General features: G+C 39.8%; 1 protein-coding gene across 2 annotated transcripts in view; it reads right to left on the bottom strand.

The window, feature by feature from the left end:
- Positions 1 to 16,615, bottom strand: part of CNTNAP5 (contactin associated protein family member 5) — a 307,196-nt gene that overhangs the window by 123,227 nt on the left and 167,354 nt on the right. For both annotated transcript variants that reach the window (XM_030018519.1, XM_030018520.1), the window contains one exon: positions 3,365 to 3,471. In XM_030018519.1, the coding sequence (XP_029874379.1) occupies positions 3,365 to 3,471 (107 nt within the window). The remainder of the gene's footprint in view (positions 1 to 3,364; positions 3,472 to 16,615) is intronic.

Below are 16,615 nucleotides of genomic sequence, written 5' to 3' on the forward strand. Positions count from 1 at the left end.
CTGTGACAGTTTAGGAGCTTTCAGGATCAGAAGGGATTCTGAGTGAGCAGGAGGATGCCTGAGGTTTGCAGAAAATTGACTGCCTCCAGGAAGATTATATTAAGGCCAAGTCTAGACCCAGCTAGTTCTTTATATGTATCTTGAGATGTGCACTTTTGCTTCATTGACGCGTCTTGAATTTCAACTACACCCATTTTCAGTCATGACAGACACAATCTTGTCCCACATATCTGAAGTGGTCATGCAAACATTGTCCCAGCTGTGTCTTCTCTCAACTTACTGTTCTGCCCTGCCACTGTCTACATCCCCTCTGTTGCATCAAATGCAAACTATTTATCTTTGCTTTTCATGGCATGTTTCAAACCTAGCTACCTGTCATGACTCTGGCATTTGCTCTGTCAAAAATGTCAAAGTCCTCTGGCCATAGCCTTATATTTTTCAAACAAGCACATTATTGCTTTCTCCCATATCACTCCTTCATGCCTGCAAGCATTCAATTTCTTCCTCTTTTTAATCTCTACCTTATGACTTTTTGCCTACAAGAAAGCCTAGCAATAATTATGTACCTGGTAGACTGAAACTGCCACCTATGATGCTGATGAAGACTTTCTGGCACTCCATCACCTGCACCAGCATGTCTTTTTCTCCTCAAAAACTTCAGTGCAAACTCTTTGCATCAGGGATAGTCTGTATTGTTAGCTGTTCCTCACAGCAGGATCCAGTGTGGTCCATGAATATTTGGAAGAAATCAGTAAGATTGCTTATGTATCAACCACAAAATGCATTTCAACACTTTGCAGATGATGACAGGAAGTTAGGGACAATGTATCTTCAGCTCTCAGATCTTAAAATGGTAAGGTGTCCCAGTCTGAGCTGGTAAAACATAAATCAATTAATTCTAGTTTGCAGATGCATGTCATGCAGTTCTTCCTGAAAGCATGGCCAGAAATGGGTCTTTTTACACTGTTCAACCAGTGGCACCATCTTTTACAAACACCACATCAAAAAGAGGCAAAAACCACACTGAAGAAACACAGACAGAAAAGAAATCCAGCTAACAACAAAACTATTCATACTATGTTTGACTTGCAGCAGATTGCCAGTTAAATCTTTCCACTGTTGCTGCATGGACTTGGGTCTGAAGGGCAGTTCAATAAAAGAAATAGCCTCTCCAAAGTGGTACAAGTTCAATTTCAAGCCTGTCAGCCTCAGTGTTCTAGTAAAAATCAAAATCCGTTGAGATAATGTTTCAAACCTTAAGAAATTAGAAGTTTTACTTTGCTAGAACTACACTGAATTACATGACTGGAAGAGTTGCCTGTACATTGAGGATATTCTGGAGTTATGCTGTGATCAGATCTGCAGCTTTCATTCACCTGCTACAAGGTACTCCTGTACGTCAACCACTATCAGCTGAAAGTGATAACGTCTCTTGTTCTGCAGGTTTCTTATCAACAGACTGCATTTGCCCACCGGCTTTGAAATGGTTTCATTGCACATTTCAAACACATGAATGCATTCCTCCAGACTAATGTTGCTATTTTTCAGCATTGCTTGGCTTACAGGGCAGCTGGCTCTACAATCTAGCTGGAATCAAATTAGCTGTTGATAATATGGTTGTAAATAAGCTGAGCAGCTGAATAGCTGTACATCACATGTGTGCGCAGCTTGATCTGCTGGAAAGTCTGAACTCAAGATCTTCCCGAGAAACTTTTCAGAGTAGTTTTTACATCAGTGAGCCTTAAATAACTGCAGCTATGTATGTGCCTTTGAGAGTGCAGACACCGGTTCACAGAAGTGGGAGTCTTCACTAGCTCCATGCAAACGTCCATAGGGAAAACTAGTCATGAACCAGTCCTCTGCAGTAATGAGATGGCCTCCTTTGGACACAAGCCACACCGAGCTGGCACAAACATATTGAGCCTCAGGCCCTGAGCTAATATGACAGCACAGATGTAGCCTAGAGGTTAGCATCCCTGGTTGCCTTTGACGGTCAATAGTGACAGGTCTCTTCCTTCCCCAAAGAGCCTCTCCCTTCTCACCAACCGATTTGGCCATCTAGTTTTGTACCAACCATCAGCTAGTGCAAATACTCTGCTATGGCCTCAATTACTGCATGTATTCTGAGTTGGGTTTGGAGGCCTCGAAGAGGGGTGATGCCTTTTGGAACAACAAAGGCATTGGACAAAAAGTAAACTCTCTTTTCAAAATTATAACCTTAGCATTTTCCTCCCATCCTTCATCTGGCTTGGCATGATTTCTGCACCAAACCCTTAGCTTCCTTTGTGCTTACAATGTAGAGTTCAGGTGACGAATCTATGAATAGACCTCTCAACAGCCTCTCCCATCAGCTGCAGACCCCACACCACAAATGATTTCACCCTTAATTAGCAAACCATTAAAGTCTCCAGAATTACAGTACAGTTGCCAATATTCTCAGCTTCAAACCACTAAGTACCTTTTCTTCTCTTTGGCTTTTTAGCTTAACAGGGAAAAAAATGCATCTCTCACCAGTCTCATCCTATCTGTGGTCCAAGTGCTCATCAAACACCTGGAGTGGTTATAGTGGTATTCCTGGAATTGTTATTCTTACTATTTTTTTCTCTCTTTATTTCCAGTGATAGAACAGGAAGTTTACCTTCATTTTCTAACTGGTTTCCCTTTTAGTCAGCTGTATGAACAGGCTTTATTTTGGCTTCCCCTTTCTCTCTCTATTTTTTATTAGAATTTCCAGCATGCTGTACCTCTACTGTTTGATACCTTTTTTTTTTTTAAACCTTTAAAACGTTAATATTCCTTTTGCTGTGGATTTCAGTAGCTAAATTCTTCATGTACTGCCACTGTTTCAGACACTGTATCCTTGCTAATGGCAGCAGCCCAAATGATAGTTCAGCAAAATTCCAAAATTATAAACCATCAAAACCGGGTTCTTGCAACATGAACTTTTTGATAATCTAAAAGCAAAGAAGCCCATGGTGCCAAAACTGATGTACGGCCCCAAATACAGATTAAAATCACCCAGCTCAGCCCAGCTAAATTCAACTAAATGTCTAATGACCAATGTGTCTACAGTGCGTATGTAACATAAATGAATTTAAGATTCCCCCAATCAATGTATAATGTGAGGAAAAAATGTGGAAAATTAGTTAAAATAACTTCCGTTTTCTCCAAAATATTTGTCAAGAAACATGCATTTTTGCAATTGGATTCCTGTGCGTTCCCAGCCCAATTCTTGACCTGTTCAAACCACGTCAGAACGTGCTACATCCTATAATATGATACAACTTCTCACAAAGCTCCTTTCTAGTTTATGTGCATCTTGACATACCAGCTGTAATAGAAAACACTGTACGTGTTTACTTACAGTTATGACAGGTAGCTCCCATGTAGCCTGTATCATTACAATCGCAGTAAAAGGTGGTCCAGGACTGAGAGCATTTTCCTCCATGTTCACAGTAGTTGGGTAAACATCTAATTGGAGACATTTTTTTAAAAATGCAATTAATTATAAACATTTCTGTAAAAGTAATGTGCTGGAAAAAATAATTATAAAACTGTCTCAATTCCCCATTCATGCAAGAGTTTCCTTGGGCTGAATCACTGTATAATACCTAAAATAATTACTTATTCCTCTGATCTGTGATTGACTTCAAATACAAGCACTGAAGACAACAACATTTAGTGTATCCAGCAAGTCAGTAAAGATCACTCTCAGTAAAAACATTCCACTTGTCTCCACTTACTAGCAATTACAGTTTCACAAACTTTCCGAGCACAAAGAAGGATGAGTAACAGGTGAAAATGCTATTGAAACCTTGTTTCAAAGGAGAATCCCCTGTTCTCTGATTAAACAGGCATCATTGTTATCAAAATCAGGCTGAGTTACACTTGTGGTAACAGAAACAGCATGAAAATCTCAGAAGTGAGAGGAAAAATATGCTTCAATTATGAGTTCTGTACTCGCGCTTCTTTCCCTCATTTTAGTTGGTATGCCTCTAAAGTATTATAGTGAAGCAAATTATTAAAAGAAGAAAGAAGCACAACAGCATGCATCTTGGGAAGTGAACACAAATAAAAGCTGTGGGAGATAAATTCAATCTCCAGGACAAGAAGTGAATGCTGATCTGAACTACACTGGTGTAAACACAAGCAGTGCAATGGAGTTACACCAGCCTAAATGGAAACAGACATTGTTCCATTGTTTGCCTTTTCTTTCCTTTTCTTTTCTCCCCTTACTGTATATTAGATAATCTCTTTTACACTGTATGTTTGACTTTTGAAAAATGAGTAACTTGTTTATACCACTGATTCAATTGTGATGGGTGGGTGGATAGAAACCAGGCAATCAATTTATCTCATACACACCAGCACTCCACTAGAGTTTGCTTTGCTTTAAATTGATCTTCAAAACCCCTTTTATGGCCCAGATCTTTCAGTGGTGTTAGTGGTGAAGTCACTGAGGCTACCTAGATTTGTACTAGCTGAAGACATGATTTTATTGTAGTTCATCTCATCCTTTTGTAAATGTTTTTTCATTCACGTGTGCATATTGCCTTTAACTGTGGCTTTCAGTCTGTTTCTTCTAGAATCCTTACAATTAAAACGCTTTTCAAGTGTGCAAGCAGAAAACCTGTATGTTGCTAATGGTTGTAGTCTTCACCAGTCTTCCGAGCCCCACTGGCCAGGCATTAACAAACTTACTTGAGTCCAAGGCTGTTTAGAGCTGCCAAAGATCGACAACCCAAAGAAACCTGTGTATGTGCATAGAGGCCTGTCAGACCAACCTCTCATCCCCAATATGCTGTATACAAGTACATGCATACATATATATACTCGTCTGTACAAGTGTGAGTCTGAGATTTGTTCTAGAACTCAGGTTTACTCGATCACTATTTATATCATCGTACATAAAATTATAAAGATCATATAAAATATTAATATGAAAGATTAATTAATTTTATTAATGCTTACTCAATTACTATAGTAATTGTTTATTATTCAAATATTAGAGACATAAGGAATTCAGTAAGAAAGTATGATATTTATAACTATCTGTAACATCTGTTAAAACAATTGTAAGATATATTGGTCTTATAAAAATCGTTGTTATGGTTTCTATTAATCATTGGGCTCAAATACCAAATAAGGAAAGAGAATGGGAAACACGTGCTGTGGAGAACACCTTGTTTCTAAAACAAGAAAGATACAAAGCAGACAGCCAAATCTGTTGGTTTTGCCCCATCCTTACAAGGCGGGAACTCTAAGAAGGGATGAGATTTTGGCTTTAAATGGTATGCTGGGAAATCATCTAACAGAACCTGACACCCTGCTGGTACAGTGACAGCCCAGCCAGCCCCTCTGCCATTACATCTACTCTTGGCAATGGTGAAGAGAGATTTAGAGGCTTTGGGTCGATGCTAAAGAAAGCAAGAGCAGCCTACAGGATGGCACAGACAGGACTGGCTGGTGCATGACCTGCACCCAGCTACGCTCTGAAGGACCGTGCCAGCTCCCTTGAACCAGCAACTCCCCAACAGCTTCATCCCAGAGGCTGCAGGAGAAGCACAGGGGTTCAACAGCTCTATGGTGATGTATATGAATTTTTCCTGTAAGAGCAGATTTTCTCATATTTGTGCTTTAGTCATGCCTGCCCTTGCCCTCAGCATATTGCCTGTACGTCTACCTGCTATTTGGTGATAAACATTCATTTATGTCACCTGTAAAACAGCTGTAGTTATATTCACATCACAGGGTTGCTGGCGACAAGAAACATTCGATGTTAATAAAGCTCTTTGGAGAGGTAAAAAGAACAGTACTGTGTTATTATCATAATTTACATCATCAGTGTAATGGACAAATATGCTTTCTGCCTATTTTAAGCTACCTTTTATTAATTAACCCAATGCAGTAGAGTTAATTACTAGTCATTTTTGGTTTGCCAAAGGCCTGTATCAGAGGCTTAGCCACATTTATTCCCTTAAAACAGTTTCCTTGTAAAGGCTTTACAAAGTTGAAGGTCACTTCTCATTTCTACTTGTCTTACAAATACAGACACTTCTTCTTCCCCCAACTATGCACAAAACACAAGTCAAACTAGCCATGTAAGCTTTTAATGATATTCATAAATTCAGAATTAAACCTTTTTTCTTCCTTAGTCTATTTTCTTTAATTAGCACCAACCGCATTGATCTTGGTTTTGGTCAGATAACTAACCCTTCTAAGAGCTTATGAAACAAATTTCTTTGCAAGTCTAATAATTACCATAATCCCATTTTAGCTGAGCAGTTGTGTCTTCATTAGAAGCACAATTTATTCTAATTGTCAGAGAACTCAAAATTAAGAAATAGCTATGATTAAAATTAATCAAGGCATGGATAAATCACAGGTTGTTCCATTTGCTAACTGTCCTGGATCCTCATGTTGAAGGATTTAATGACATACAATTTAAAATATAAATTAATATTTGCATTTTAGTATAATCAAGCAATTTTAGCAAAAAATGCAGTGGTATCACAGAATGTTTCATAGACAAAAGTTTGCAGCAGTCAGCCCCTGACCTATTTCCAATTGAAATGAACAAACAGATCAACTCAATTTTTGTGAGTATCATAAATGGGACACTTTGAAATTTAATGATTTGCCTAATACAGTTTGTGACAGACCAGGGACTCTGATCTTCCAGATTTCAGATTAATTCATAGAATATATCATGGTGAATGAATCTTATAAAAAAATAAATGAAGCAAATAAAATTTTCCCTCCTCTGGCCAAGCTGGAAAACACACACCTTAGCCATCTAAGCAATATGCAGGGCCTGCACAAAAGCATTCACTGTCCTTAGATTGAAACATTTACCTCCAAAACTGTATGTGTGCTTCCTTTTAATTCAAAGGACAAACTGCGTAGAAATGACAGGGCAAAATTTGGCCCTTTGATAGGAATGATGAAGAAATAACAATGACAAAATTACTTGAGTGGGAAGGCTGAAGGAGTTCTACACATTTGATGTTACACTTGACTGGAAATAAACCCAGTACATTCAATAAGCACCTCCTGGATTTTGTTATAGTCAGCACAACACATCCTGCCTGCAACACTCTCTATTCTTCTTAAATAAAGAGGGGAAAAAAAGAGAACTATCAGAGAGAGAAAGAAAAAAAGAGCACACATCCTCAATATTAAGACTGTCAATATACATCATTTTGAGACAACCACTAAGTTTCTAAAACTCAACAATGCCATAACAAAAAAACACATGAAATTTAGAAGTTTTTCAATTAAGAAAGCATTTGCCTAAATATTATCTCAAATTCATTTTGTTTCAGCATGTTTTCCTATTTATGGGCTGCAGCTATTTCATGTATAATTAACAAAATATAGCATTAATAGGGATGACTTCATATAGTAGGCATGCATGTACGACAAACTCATGGTGTTAGTGTAAAGGCCTATACTTTGCTTCAGTAAAATGGTGTCTTTTCACTAATCTCAATAGATTGATGCCAATTGCAACAGCATGGATTTTGGTCCTGCTCTGCTGAGCCATAAATCTGTGAAATTCCTTGCCAAAGGTTATTCTGGATACAAGAAATGGGTTCAAGGGAACACCAGACAAGCATTTTGAAAAGAAATCCACCAATGTTACTACATGGGCAACATGTAACAACTTCAGGGATTTACCAAGGGGAAAATAAATGAAGATCCGAGAGCATTAGAAAAGAAAGAACCACAGGAGCACACCCCACTCTTATTTTCCCCTGGATGTCTGTTTATGGCAAAATAGTGGGCTAGGTTTCCTTAACTAAAGGGAGAAAAGAGAGCTACCAGAACCAGAGGGAGGGAAGGAGAAAGAGTGAGGAAAAACAATATTAAGACAGGCTGCAAAAGACTTAACACTCTCCAGATCTTTGGTTTTCCTCAGCACACATCCCCTCCTCATCAGAACTCCTAACTTCTCCCTCCTCTCGCAACTTTAGAAAACTGAACAACAACTTTTAAAAAAAGTATTGTGGTATACTTCAGTTTTTTCTTTTCTAAGCCATCTACATTTTCTTCCCTAAATTTATTATGTTATGAGAAGTCATGGAGTACAAACAAAACAAGAGTAATGTGAACAAAGACAATTTTTCTTTTCCATGCTGGAAATCATTCACTCTATCACACTGAATAGATGCAAAAAAACCAAAAACAAACAAAAAAAAACCCCAAACCAAAAAGGGATTTTTGTCATTTTAATAATTTGTCATAAATGTAGGTTTTTCTTCTTTCTGAGATTTGTGAAACTTGATGACTGAACTTTTAAAATGTGTTATTATTTCTGTTGTTGGCCACCTTGGTTCTCAGATTCTGCACTTGCATACCACTGAGAGACCAACATTTAGAAGATCTGAACATTGATGCCAACTGCCCTCAGGCACATGGCTGGGACAGAACTGGGGGAGGAGGTTGTGCTGCGATTGGCAGGAGTGAAGGGAAAAGAGCCTATTATCTATGCCTTAGATAAAAGGCATTTTTTTAAGGTTTGACTGCTTTGTTGTTAGAACACCTACATTTTTAATAGAGGTAAATGTGCTGACAGTTTGGCTTGGCATAAGCAGAAAGGATTTTATATAAATAAATCTGAAAATGAAAAAAGGGAAACAAATAAACCATCCTGTACAGACAGCTGTTCCATTTAGAATTCATCATTTTACAAAGCAAAAGCAGAAAAGCCATCTGCAAAAATCAAACAAACAAACAAGGACAGGATATTATATCGTACATACATAGTTGGCCTTTAATTTACCATGGGGTTGTACATCCCATGAATTTTTACTCTAAAGGAACAGCAATGGGGGTGAACTCTATTCAGGTATCCCCCAGAAACTCAATTCCACACTCAAGTGGGATTCCAAAAGCCCATAAGCAGCCCCCTACCAACCTTCTAACTGCCTTCTTTCTCCACAGGAGTCTCATTCAGGGCAAATCCCCTCTCCAGCACTAGTGGGAAGTCCCTCCACTCTGTATCAAAGACAAAAGCTAACTATCTCCAACTCCAGCATCTTTCCACAGGTACAAGTCATTGCAGTTATAGGAAGGAATTCACGCTGCTCAAACTAGTTTTGTAGTTACCCCTTACAGCATTTACTAAATACATTTTAAAGGATGAGATCAGCACTGCTCTTCGTTACTCTGCAGTGGCATCATGTAAATGAGATTTGAATTCAGCACTGTTTTCTTGCTTCACGTGAAAATAAATAAATGAACAAACTTATCTGGAAAACAAGAAGACTAAATTAAAACACGACCTGTCTCCAGTTCAGATGTGGTGATGTGAGCATGGCAGATTAATCCGAAGAATCTGTCTTTATTTTGCTCTGAAACACAATATTTCTACAGATCAGTGCACGTTTCGTGGGCACGATTCAGGCCTGAATCATTGTTTTCTGCAGCTGGTCTTGCATGTATGAAACAAAGTCAGGGAAAACAAAAAGCCTTCAAATTAAGGCAGGGCAGGCAAAACCAACTCATGGCATTGTCCAAATAATATGAGCATTCCCTTTCATTCACATTAAAGAAACACAAAGGACAGAAAACTTTGCCTTCTTCAGAGGCTGCATTTTCTACTGTGACTGCCTATTTTTACAGAGACTTTGCTTTGTACAAACATTGTTGTTTTAAAACTACCACAGACCAAGCTCCTCTGACAGCTCAAAGCTCATATACCGGTCCAAGAGCAGGGAATTCTTCTACATGGTTTTATTACACTCCATTGTCAGTCAGCCCTTAAGCTATCAAAGAGAGAGGCTCTGTCGTTACCTGCGTTATCCAGCTAAGTTTAAACATTAGAATAGATACGAGATGATGGGGGCATGGGTCTTCAGAACTGCAGGGACTTTAATTCCAACCCCCAGGTTTGGGGTGTTTGTGGATTTGGAGTTTTTAAATTTTGCTCAGTTTTTCTGCATCCTGCCCTTCCACCCTAAAACTTGGGTGGTATTGAGGGGATTTCCAAGACTCGGACTCTGAAATGAGCTAACTGCAATGGTTTAATTACATTGGTTAGCACGTCTAATTTGTGATGTAGATGCGTACTTTTGGGAAGGACCCAAGGGGTTCTTCAACTCTCACAGAATGTCACGTATTCTTTTATTTCTAATACTATTTTTTCCACTGTTTATTGATCTTTACAAGGGATTAAGTCATTAAGATAACTTTTTCACCTTTTCCTTCCTCACCATTTAATATAGTTTGGATTTAAGACATTTCCCCCCATGCATTTCCGCATCATTATTTCCAGTGTTTTGCTTTAGTTTTAGTACAGAGAAAGAGGGAAAAGATAAATTCTGTAAGGACAATTTGAAGAAAAAAGAGGCATTTCTAACAATATTGTAATATTTGCTGCACAAACACAAAGCAAATTGTCAGTGTTTTACAAAGTACCAACACAAGCATGAGAAAGGGAAAGTGTTTGAAAACCTGTCCACAATTTCCTTAATTAAAATAGAAACTGAAAGGAGACATGAAGCTTCAGTGTGCCCTGTGCTATTTGTAAACACATCCACTGGAGCCTACATTTGAAACAGGCAAGAGAGACAAAAGGTGAGGGGGAAAATGGTCACTCACAGGACTGAAGTGATCTTTTTAAGGTGACACAAAAGATCAGAAGAACTATAAACCTGGACCATCAGATCCTTATAACTAGGCAGGACAGCCTCTCTTGTATGTAGCATTTGATGGAACAATTCTAGAAAAAGATCCAGGTATTACAGCACCTCAAGGTACGCAGTTTAAATGCTTTGTTTTGACTGATCATGGAGATATAGGTGGGCAATATTCAAATCTACTGTGGGATTTACCCAAAATCAAAAATGTTTTAAAAAAGGACAGATGACATCCCCTCTTATGTCTTCAACTCATCCCTGCTTTGATCACCATCCAAAATCAAGGAGTGTGATCTAAAAACATCCGACTCACTGCTATAAAACCAAGAAGGGAAAACATAAGAGGATTTCCTGCAAAGAGGAAATAATCTGAAATACAAAATAATTGTCATTTCTGCAGAGAAGACACTAAATACTGAAAATAGGAATACTAGAGAGAATGAAAAGAATGTGTGCCAAATTGTGGGTGGTTCAGTGTTGCGTGTTTTTTTTTTTTTTATTCTTTCTGCAGTGCTCTGCAGGTATTTATGGGGGGTGAATACAATATCAAGTATTTGCTTTTTCAATCCCAGCCTGGGACTGTAATAAATAAAATTAAAACTCAGTGGGCATAATTAGCCAGGATATTTTCTCGTTTGCATGGCCAACTTCGGGGAAGGGGGGGCGGGAATCATATAAAGTTTGGCTTCTGCTGCAGGGCATACATTAAATCTTAGAGGAGATTTGGGAAATGCAAAAAGAGACTGTGCTTTCATCAGATTTATCCTAACACCCTTCACCTGCAATAGTAATTAATTTCCCAAAGGTCCATTTTGACAGTACAACACAGGAAGCAATGTTAAGTTCAGTACTAAAAAAAAAAAGGAGGAAAAGTCAAAAATTATTATTATTTCTTACGAGTAAAAATTGATAGTAAAATCTAATGGAATCTACAAAGGAAATAGGCATAAAGCAGGATTTAAAAGGTCAGCTCTATTTAGCAAGAAAAAAGAACACTTTAAGCTAATTTATTTAGAAAATGTTATGAAGAATTTTCACAGATAAAACATGGGTAGGGATAGAATGATAGGGACGAAGGACACTATTTGTGCTTTGTAACTCCAGTAGTACTGGGAAGCAAACTCATGTATCAACTCAGTATGCTTCTCCCTAATGAGGTAAGCTGTTAACGCCAATCCCATTGCAGTGATTATTATGTATACCACATGCTGCTCTCTCCGTTTGTATTTGCTAGGAGAATTGGAATATGCAGATGAATCTTGGTTTAATAAGGATGGCAATACCGTGTGTTCTTGTGTCTGCCCACTGATGCTACAGAGATGAAACATGGCCAGGATTCATAAGAAAATATCTGAGGTCAGATTTGCATTCCTCATTGCAGATCTCTGGAATTCCCAGGATGTCCTGCAAGATGCGCCATCCATCCATCTGCCAAGGTAGATTCAACGTGAATCTTTTTTTTTTCCTTCCCCCCTCCCCCAGGTCACTTAAGGGAACTGAAGTTCCCAGCGTTGTCCTTGACAAGTACTGTCAGTATTTGCTATAGTGAGGGCAGGGTGCCAACCAAGTAAAAATAGGACAACCCAGTCAAAGCTTCATCAGCGCAAAATCAACACAAAATGCGGCAATCAGATTAAAGTACCCTAGCAGTTGTAGACAGGGAGAGCAATGCGTGCATTTATCTATGCATTCACGCGAATCTGAGCCTAAAGGAAAGCAGGCTCTGACTACCCTCATAGTTCATTTATGAATAACGACAGGTTCAACAAAAAATGGCCTTCTTAATCCCAAGACTACCTAGTCTCATATAGTCAAGCGCAAATGCTGTATAGAACTTATGACAATGTAACAATGGGTGTACAACACCATGCTTCTGTATCTGCCTTAGCCCTACCTCTGTCCTGTTAAACTTTGCTACCAAAAAGTCAACGGTTTCAAGCTATTTCAGCCCTGGAAGGAATAGCAGAATCTTATGAAGTTTCAGGCTTCTTAACAGAGTTTTCTCTGTCACTGGCCAACTTAAATACACATCCTTTGTGATGGGGGTTGAGGAGTTCAAAAGCGTTAATGTAACCTATGTCATCGTTAAGGATGTGTCTCAAGAGGATGTGACACAGCTAAGGATGTGCCTCAAAAGCCTGGTAGAAGCAACTATTTGTCTAGCACCATCTTCAGGGGCAAAGGAGACTATTTCCATGACAGTTGTCAAGTCAGAGGAAAATGAGGCCAGTTTTCCCCTTATGACAGCTGTTTGGCACAAGCTATCCCAACTGCAATGCCCCTTAAGCACTTCTCTTTACAGAGTTTGGAGCAGCTGGTAGGTGAAACCACACCAGATCTTACCTCTTTGTGTACACATGGAGTGCAAGAACTCCTGGAAATGGAACTTTCTTCTCTGTGACTAACGCTGCAAAGCAGTTTGTCCCACTGCATGCAAGAAGTGGATGAGATTAATCAACCCATGCCTACAGGCTGCAGGCAACACTGCAGCCCTTGCTGCTGTACTCCAAGGGGTCCATCTGCTGTAAGAGCAGACAGCCTCGCTCAGCCCAAAGGGAGCATCTGTGCCATATGATGAAGGGCTGGAAATCCACAGTGTTTCTGGACTGAGGTTTAATGATTTTCTGGCACATTTTCCTAATATCCATGGCAACTCTTGAGCTGCAATATCTCTTGAGCCCACATTCCTGCATCTATTCTCTGAACAGGATGCCAACCACAGCAAACAACCAACTCGGCTTCAGGACTGAAGCTAGTATTTCCAGTCCCAAAATTTGGCACTCCAGCCAACTGCTGAATGGGAAATCCCAGAGCTTCTCAACAGTGTGGCCAAATTCTCAGCATCTGCATATTTGTTTTCCTACCCATTTCATTTATTTTTAAATGAGAGGCTGCCTGAATTTCTCCCAGGCTATGCCTTCCATTGTTTGCCCACACACAGACAGACCCACACCCCTACTATTCCACTGCCACGTAGGAACAGAAAACGCAGTGCAGAAAGTATTAGTACTTAGCAAAATTTGCAGTCAGATTCCAATGTATTTTGAGATTAGCACAGATATGACAAAATGTATTTTGGTTTTGAACAACAGAGGTACAAAGAGCTTCCCACAATGAAAAGGATGTTTTTAAAACAGTAAGGAACTTGGGCTTCCCAGTCCTAAGACTACCACCTCCCTCCAGACTTCGCATCAGATTAACAGTGCCTCTCCTCCAATTTCCTTACTCTGACAGTGTCACAGCAAAGATGCTGATGAAATAAGTTTAAGAACATCCCACTGAACACTCTGCCAGCTTCCAGCAACGTGTGGCTTATGGATTCGTGTATGCCTTACTGGCTTTTTCCTTTATATTTGACCTCTACAGCTTCTAACAACATCCAATTTGATGCTGTGTAAGAACTGAATTTGTGAGGAACAGCAAATTCTTGTTTATTATTCACGTCCTTCATGCTGCTCCTCATAGCTTAACCCTGCCTAGCTCTCTCTTCTCCAGGCTGAAGAGTCCTAGCCTATTTAATCTCTCCTTGTAAAGAACAGTTTGTGGCACACAAAAGAACAGAGTGTCAGTTTTAGAAACAGCCATGAAGCCTGAATGACAGACTCTTAGAGTCAGAGCTGCACACAGCACCACCTCTGAGCAGCCCAAAGAGGACGTACTTCTTGGAAAGGGCTGGTCAGGCCAGGGTCGAGGTCAGTGAATACATCCAACTGGATTTGCGTTTCATCTTCTAGCAATTGAAATAGAGGTTGTGAAGGGATCAACACACAGTTGTTGGCTTGATTTACTACGGGGAAGATGTTCCCACAGTTATCCAGTGCCTTAGTCCCCGCCTCCTCCTAACGGCTTACAAACTTCTCACTCTCATTTTGACCACATCTGAAGGAGGGAGAAACACCTCAACTCCAAGAAGTCACAGGATCTCGTGAAAATAGAGAGCCGAATAGAAGGAAATCAAGTTACTGTTCATCAAAGAAAAATAAACAGCCTGAGCTGAATTATCATTCTAGGCATTATGGAACCTGCAAAGAAGAAATCCCAAGAAAAAACAGGGCAATAAATTCTCCACAGAGCTTCATCCTGCAGTTGTAAAAATGAATCATGCATTTTCAGAAGCAAAAAGCAAATCAGGGAAGTGACAAATGAGTAGAAAGTGTTGCTCCTTCACCCCCATTTCCTTACACTCCAAACTTAACATATACATCTCGGGTTAAAAAAAAAAAAAAAAAAGCCACCAAACCATACCTATGGGCTACATGGTCCCTACTCCCTGCCACAGCACCACCTTAGAGTGTCTCACAGATACATCTACCAAATGAGCTTTCTCACAGGTGTGAGAAATCCTGAGCTGAATTCCTGAAAGATATTTCCCACATGTTATTGGTTTGTTGGTTTTTTGTTGTTGTTTTTTTTTTTTTTTAAGCAGCATTATTATTGTTGGCATTTCAGAACCCCTAAAGCAAGAACAAGACACAGCTGTTCCAGCTGGAGGAGAAGCCTGAGCGAATGCAACAGAATTGCACAGAGCTGGAGGGAACTCAGAAGATCACTTAGTCCATGCTCACACCCCAAGGCAGGATCACCCGTACCCATGTTTGTTATTTCTCACAGACTCATCTAACCTATTCATAAAGCCTTCCAGTGACAGAGACTTGACAGTCTCCTCAGGCAGTCTATGCCATGGCTGCTCTCCTATACATCCTGGTCAGAAAAGATGATTATTTCCTTCTGCACTGCAGTAGCCTTTTAGCACCTGAAGACCATTATGCTGCCTCCCCTCAGCAATCTTTTCTGGTTAAAGAACCAGACCTTAATCAATCTTTTTTGCAGGGGATGTTTTCTAGACCTATTTTGTGTCTTTTCATATAGACAGGGCCATTCAAGAAACAGTTTGGACTCTGAATAGGTTTATAGAGAATAGAAATTTAGAAGCACGACTGCTAATGAACCTAGGACAGCTAAATGCCAAGTGGCAACCCTGGCTAGTGTTTACTTCACAGGGTTTGCCCATCCGCCTGCTGCTCCTTACTCGGATACATTTGCCCACCTGTTTTGCTTGCTAGCTCTGTTTCGTATTTCAAGATTTGTACAGTTGCCAGTTACCCCAAATTTCAAAACGAAGGCTGTAGATCCTAAGAGCTTGGTATTTTGATATCAATGCCACAGCTCAGGGGTCCTGCTTAGATCAGGGGAATAGCAGCAAGCATGTTTTCCTTCTAAGCCAACAAGAGAAAACGTTGCATGAAGAAAATAGCAACTGATCTGAGTTTATGGCCCATCACAGCACTGAATAAACCTCAGGTTAGAGAATCATTATCAGCACTAGAGAAACCAATACTTTTGTTACCACTCTCCTGAAGAAACAGGTTAGTGTTTGTCAGTTTGAGAAGGCACAAGAAGACTCAACCCTCCGTTCTGCCATACGCACATGATAGCCAGGGAAGGGAAGCACTGGCATCCCTGGGGACAGCATCCTTATGCCTTTCATCACTGTTAGAAAGACTGAAAGAAGAGCTCTGTGCCAGCCACACTGCCCAGCTGGCCGCTGCACTAGATGCAGCTGTGATTTCTTACCCTGATGAGTGAGAAGCTTCTGTAATCACATCCCTAACCCATTTCCAGGAGGCTGTTTGACAGGCTCAAGAAGTCTTTGCAAACTGCAAAATACTGAGGAGGGGAATGCATAAGTGAAGACACCATTAGGAAAGAGACATCCTGTTGTTCATCTATGAGAAGCAAATGAATTTTTTATGCTGCTTGCCACCTCCCCATCCCTTGACACTGATGTCCTCCCTACAGATTAAGGGCCAAAGACAGAAAGAATTATTCTGTTCTCATTAGACTTTCTCACTGCTCAGGATTTCCCTTGGAAGATTCTGGGTTTAGTATCTCACCCCCAGAAGATGCCTCCCCTCCCAAAAAACACTTACAGTGCAAAACACCAAGAGTGAGGGATGTACAGTCCCTGTAGT

This window comes from Aquila chrysaetos, chromosome 6 (assembly GCF_900496995.4).
Source record: "Aquila chrysaetos chrysaetos chromosome 6, bAquChr1.4, whole genome shotgun sequence".
NCBI classification, from domain to species: domain Eukaryota; kingdom Metazoa; phylum Chordata; class Aves; order Accipitriformes; family Accipitridae; genus Aquila; species Aquila chrysaetos.